The 6,102-nt window shown below is 48.7% G+C and overlaps 1 protein-coding gene across 1 annotated transcript; it reads right to left on the minus strand.

The window, feature by feature from the left end:
• Nucleotides 1-4,885: 4,885 nt before the first annotated feature.
• Nucleotides 4,886-5,773, minus strand: LOC119308787 (40S ribosomal protein S10-1-like). The gene is made up of 3 exons (XM_037584938.1): nt 5,722-5,773; nt 5,585-5,633; nt 4,886-5,172 (listed from the first exon to the last, which is right to left on the minus strand). The coding sequence occupies exons 1-3, from the start codon at nt 5,758-5,760 to the stop codon at nt 4,886-4,888; spliced, it is 375 nt and encodes a 124-aa protein (XP_037440835.1). The 5' UTR covers nt 5,761-5,773.
• Between the last annotated feature and the right edge of the window lie 329 nt (nt 5,774-6,102).

Here is a 6,102-nt window from a genome sequence, read left to right on the forward strand (position 1 = left end):
AAACTCCTCGATCCCTAGGGAGATCCCTCCAAGAACTCAACACCACCGTGCGCGAGCCCCACGGTGGGCGACATTTGTCGTGGAATCGTTACGACAGATGTCCTAGTGTGAGGACTTAGCCGCGAGGCCAACGCATCTATGTGGTAGCTTGAGAGGGTTGAGCGGAATCGAGAGACGCAACACAAGACAAGGATTTAGACAGCTTCGGGCCCCGGGAAACATCATCCGGTAATAACCCTACATGCTGTTTGTGGCTAGATCTCATTATGCTCATGAGAGAGTCGCCGCATAAGCCGGCTCCCCCTTTGTGTCTAGCCCAAGATATTGTTTCTTCTTCTCTATCTTGGGGTGCCCTGCCCCTCCTTATATAAGTTGAAGGGGCGGGTTACATGACTAGTCATAGTAGGATTAGGATTACTCAATTACAAGTGGAGTCCTAGTCTTGCTTCCTTTGTAAGGGAATATTCCTTACGCTTTCCTCTTAAGCCGACCCACCATAACATGACCCGGCCTTCTGGGCCTTGGGCCTAGTCTTCTATCTGACCCGCCGTCGGGGTCATCCGTGAGTCGTCAGGCTCGTGAGTCGTCTGACCAGTGAGCCGCCAGACCCGTGAGTCGCCAGTCCTCCGGCAGGTCATCGGTGAAGCGCCAAGTCCGGCCGGGTCATACCGCGGGGTATATCCCCGACATTAGCCCCCAATTTAATTTGGATTTATCCATGTTAAACTGATCCTGTAAAACAAACACAAGAACAAATTTGACAGATTGTGTTCTGGGTTAAAAATTCTTGTAAGCCGGAACCTGATCATCCTTAATTTCTTGTGCTTCGGTTTAAATATTCTCCTGAGTCGGGACCTGATTATCCTTAAGTCCAATTGTCATTTCCTTCATCTAAAAAATCTGGGTCAATAAGCTAGCTTCATACTCAATTTGCTGATGTTGGTTTCTCACAGAAAAATATTGTGAAGAATAATCCACTTGAGTCGGCTTCCAAGGCGTCGGCTTAATAAACATATTGGACTCAAGATTCATCTGGTGATCCGCTGGTTTAAAGATGTAGAGGCTGGCGAGCAAAATTGCCGGCTTGTAAATATTGATAACACCGGGTCATAATTTTTGTTGATGCCGGGTTAATCTTATGATGACATCGGGTCATAAACTTTGCAGATTTCTCTGATAATAATATAATGCCTGATTTGCTCAAAACTGATAATTTGAAGTTATTCCTCCCTTATATGCATATCACCTGTAGCCCCCAAGTGTTGGGTTGTCATGCTTGTGTTGGAAATATGCCCTAGAGGCAATAATAAATTAGTTATTATTATATTTCCTTGTTCATGATAATCATTTATTATCCATGCTATAATTGTATTGATAGGAAACTCAGATACATGTGTGGGTACATAGACAACACCATGTCCCTAGTAAGCCTCTAGTTGACTAGCTCGTTGATCAATAGATGGTTACGGTTTCCTGACCATGGACATTGGATGTCATTGATAACGGGATCACATCATTAGGAGAATGATGTGATGAACAAGACCCAATCCTAAGCCTAGCACAAAGATCATGTAGTTCGTATGCTAAAGCTTTTCTAATGTCAAGTATCATTTCCTTAGACCATGAGATTGCGCAACTCCCGGATACCGTAGGAATGCTTTGGGTGTACCAAACGTCACAACGTAACTGGGTGGCTATAAAAGTGCGCTACGGGTATCTCCGAAAGTGTCTGTTGGGTTGGCACGAATTGAGACTGGGATTTGTCACTCCGTGTAACGGAGAGGTATCCCTGGGCCCACTCGGTAGGACATCATCATAATATGCACAATGTGACCAAGGGGTTGATCACGGGATGATGTGTTACGGAACGAGTAAAGAGGCTTGCCGGTAACGAGATTGAACAAGGTATCGGCATACCGACAATCGAATCTCGGGCAAGTATAATACCGCTAGACAAAGGGAATTGTATACGGGATCGATTGAGTCCTTGACATCGTGGTTCATCCGATGAGATCATCGTGGAACATGTGGTTGCCAACATGGGTATCCAGATCCCGCTGTTGGTTATTGACCGTAGAATGTCTCGGTCATGTCTGCATGGTTCCCGAACCCGTAGGGTCTACACACTTAAGGTTCGATGACGCTAGGGTTATAAAGGAAGTTTGTATGTGTTTACCGAATGTTGTTCGGAGTCCCGAATGAGATTCCGGACATCACAAGGAGTTCCGGAATGGTCCGGAGGTAAATATTTATATATGGAAAGTTGTTGTTCGGGTTCCGGGAAAAGTTCGGGTTTTTCCGGTATTGTACCGGGAAGCTTCCAGAAGGTTCCGGAGGATTCCGGAGGGGTTTGGAGGTCCGGAAATTGGTCCACCACGTCCAATACAACAGCATGGGCTGTAGGGGGGGGTGCCCTAGCCTTAATGGGCCAGGGGCACCAGCCCCCCCAAGGCCCATGCGCATGGGAGAGGGGAAACCCTAAGGGGGAGGGCCTCCACTTGACTTGGGAGGCACTCCTTCCCCCTTGGCCGCCGCCCCCAAACCTAGATGAGATCTAGGGGGGCCGGCCCCCTCTCCCCCCACCTATAAATAGTGGAGGGGTGGGAGGGCAGCCGCACCATAAGTTCTGGCGCAGCCCTTCCTCTCTCCCAAGTCCTCCTCCTCTCCCGCGGTGCTTGGCGAAGCCCTGCAGGATTGCCACGCTCCTCCACCACCACCACGCCGTCGTGCTGCTGCTGGACGGAGTCTTCCCCAACCTCTCCGCATAAGCCGGCTCCCCCTTTGTGTCTAGCCCTAGATATTGTTTCTTCTTCTCTCTCTTGGGGTGCCCTGCCCCTCCTTATATAAGTTGAAGGGGCGGGTTACATGACTAGTCGTAGTAGGATTAGGATTACTCAATTACAAGTGGAGTCCTAGTCTTGCTTCCTTTGTAAGGGAATATTCCTTACGCTTTCCTCTTAAGCCGGCCCACCATAACATGAGCCGGCCTTCTGGGCCTTGGGCCTAGTCTTCTATCTGACCCGCCGTTGGGGTCATCCGTGAGTCGTCAGGCTCGTGAGTCGTCTGACTAGTGAGACACCAGACCCGTGAGTCGCATGTCCTCAGGCGGGTCATCGGTGAAGCGCAAAGTCCGGCCGGGTCATAACGCGGGGTATATCCCCGACAGTCCAGGAGCCAACCTTCCAAGGGAGTAGCATGATGCGTCGTCGCGATGCCTTCATCTGGAGTTGCAAGCCGAAGTTGTGAGCTGCTGCTTTGCTGCCCCACATAGCACGCCTAGGTTCTCCTAACATACCAACCCGAAAGACAAAAACATGATTAGGGAGCTGGTACATCAGAAAAGGAATCGATGCACAAATGACATACACAACTAAAAAAATAAAATCAGTATTTCACATATTATTAGAATTGCATATTAGATGTCTGTAAGATAAGTGTTGCTTCATATAAGATGTTTAGTGATTTAACAATCAGTATGCTGCAGGAAATTTTGTTTGCCATGTCACCCAATGTTTACTATCAAGAATAGAAATTATTCACTGTTAATGCATTTGAGCTATAAGATAACCAACTAATGTTCTGTCCCATTGAGATCGTTTTAGCCCTTCACATGATGGTTCATTGTTATCCATGTTAGCACATCAGGCTTGGAGCTTACGTATATAACAAGAAAAGTAGATTAAGCAATGCATCCAGATAACACAAGGAGGCAAGCACTAGTAAATCTTGACTCTCGTGCCACTACATGTACATAACAAGTATTTGACACATTCCTGGAAGCATGCAAATACAGGCAATATTATTTGTCTAATGAAATACATGACATATTCTCATCGCGTATTCTCAAATTAAACACTTGACGGTGGCCAGAGCGAAACAAACAAAGGGAGAGACAAGTCTTCACCTTGCAACAAGGGGACTCATACCCAGCCAAATCGGAACAAATTGAACCCACGACAGCAACTTCTATATAAAACATTTGCTCAAAACGATGCTCAAGAGGAAGACACACTTTCTCAACATTGCATTCCAATCATATAGACCAAATTGCAAAAATAAGAATAGTGGGTAAAATCGTAGTCTAGATCACGCCGCAAAAAAACATCAAAATCATAGAACATATAGGTTTCATCATGATTTTAAGAAACTTTGCGCTAGAGAAGTAGGCTTGTAATGCAAACTTTCTGCAAATGGTTGCAAAACAAACCACCAACAATCAGAAGAATGAGCATGTTAGTTAGACTATATGTGCCTACACACACAAAATTCAAAACTATAACTAAGGCGAGAGGGGAAAGATATGGGGGCAGTAAGTGTCGACGAAGGACTCGACCATCTCCATCCGCTCCTCCTTAGTCTTCCTCACCCGTGGCTTATTCTCCTGCACCTACACGCAACACTTCCCCATTCCTTCAGACAACCAGACAAGATGTGCACAATTGCCGTATTGCTGTTCAACGTACGAAAGATGCTTGCCAGGAAGACGAAATCAAATGAATAAGAACCCCACATAAACAAAGAGGCTGAACAATGATTCTACAAAATATTACCTCCGGTCATAAATAAGTGAACTAAAACCACATCACTTATTTATTAATAGAGGGAATGATATTCAGCTTCTGCAGTCAAAGGAGACCCGTAAACTCATTGCACACAGTTGCAAAAGCACATTATGCAATAGCAATACAGCGTCGGTGTGGGTGTGTGTGTGTGCCGCGGTTACCCACAAATCCTACTAAGCGAAGCCGGCAGTCAGGTTGTTTGTTTGGTACTTGTCGAACTAAAAATCTAGAGCATAGCTAGATGATCAATGAGGTTATATTCTCAACAGCAACAGCAACCCTTATGCTCAAAACAGACAGACAGGATGATGGACATATTTAGCTCACCTGGGGCGGTCACCCGGTGGGTCAGAGCCGAAGGGGCGGAACGGGGGCTTGGCAGACTTCTTAAGGGTGTTGGGCACGATCTCAGATGGCAGGTTGAGGAAGGTGCGGAGGAACTCAATGCCGTTGTTGGTCAGGTACCAGTAGTAGTGCTGCCACGAGAAGGTCTCCCTGATGTACTCCTTGGACTTGAAGCTCTGCATGAGCTTGATGACCTCGAGGTTCAAGGCATCGACCTGGGGGTGCTTGGCCAGGTTGTAGTCCTTCTTGGCGTACAAGACTCCCTCTGCACACGCATCACAATAGATTCATCAGTAAAATCATTCAGTCCGTCCAAAGGAGTGGCATTCTTCTACACATCAAAAGTTGAAATTAGCACCAAGGAATTCAGTTAAGATGCTCAGACTACTGTAATAGTCAGTAGAATTCTTCCAGATTGCAGCTTGACATGAATAAGATTCTACAGTTAGGATGTTAGTGGTGTCCAAACTGTCTATGCTCGAACCTTGCAGCAACCACGCATAAAAACGAACTCGCTGCGGTCAATGGGTGCCAAGAACACTGACGGGGCAACATGGTTAATACCCTACACAACACATGGACCGAATCCTACAGAAGAAGACTAACGAGATGGCATCTGAATCCTAGCCACGGCCGGCGCGGTGCATAAAATGGGCGGGGAGGGGGGAGGAGCTCACCCTGGAAGAGGTACTTGTAGATCTCGCGGCGGTTCTTCTTGGAGATGATCTGCGGAGGGAGACAAGGGAGGTCATATTAGGCGGTTCTATGACCGGGGCAACCAACGGGGAGAGCGGACTCGGCTGGGGATGCTTACCATGGTGATGGGTGCCGGGGGAGGAGGCGGGGGGGACATGGCGGCGCCGCGGCGTGCAAGGGAACGCCCTGGCCTCCTCCGGCCCCCTCGCGACGCCATCGCTCGCCCGCCACTTGGCCAAGCCCCGCGGGTCGAGGCCCGCGCGCCCGCCCATGTCATCGGGGAGCAGCGCGAGGGGCGCGGCCCCGTAGGCGGAGAGGGAGCAGGGGCGCGAGCGGGTGGAGGGATCCGGAGGCGGGTGGCGCACGGTCGTGACGTCATGGCTGCGGCGGTGGAGGGAACTCCGGCAACGAAGACGGGGAGGCGGCGGAGGATGGGACGCTTGGGTTAGATCTGGATCGGGATGAAGTGCGGAGCGGATTTTGAGAGCGCCGATGGGTG

Source organism: Triticum dicoccoides, chromosome 1B (assembly GCF_002162155.2).
Source record: "Triticum dicoccoides isolate Atlit2015 ecotype Zavitan chromosome 1B, WEW_v2.0, whole genome shotgun sequence".
In the NCBI taxonomy this organism is placed as follows: Eukaryota; Viridiplantae; Streptophyta; class Magnoliopsida; order Poales; family Poaceae; genus Triticum; species Triticum dicoccoides.

Coding starts and splice junctions, on each gene's coding strand:
- LOC119308787 (XM_037584938.1), bottom strand. CDS start 5,760: ATGTCCCCCCCGCCTCCTCCCCCGGCACCCATCACCATG. Junction 5,634..5,721: donor CCCCGGCACCCATCACCATG/GTAAGCATCCCC, acceptor CTCCCTCCGCAG/ATCATCTCCAAGAAGAACCG. Junction 5,173..5,584: donor CTACAAGTACCTCTTCCAGG/GTGAGCTCCTCC, acceptor ATGCGTGTGCAG/AGGGAGTCTTGTACGCCAAG.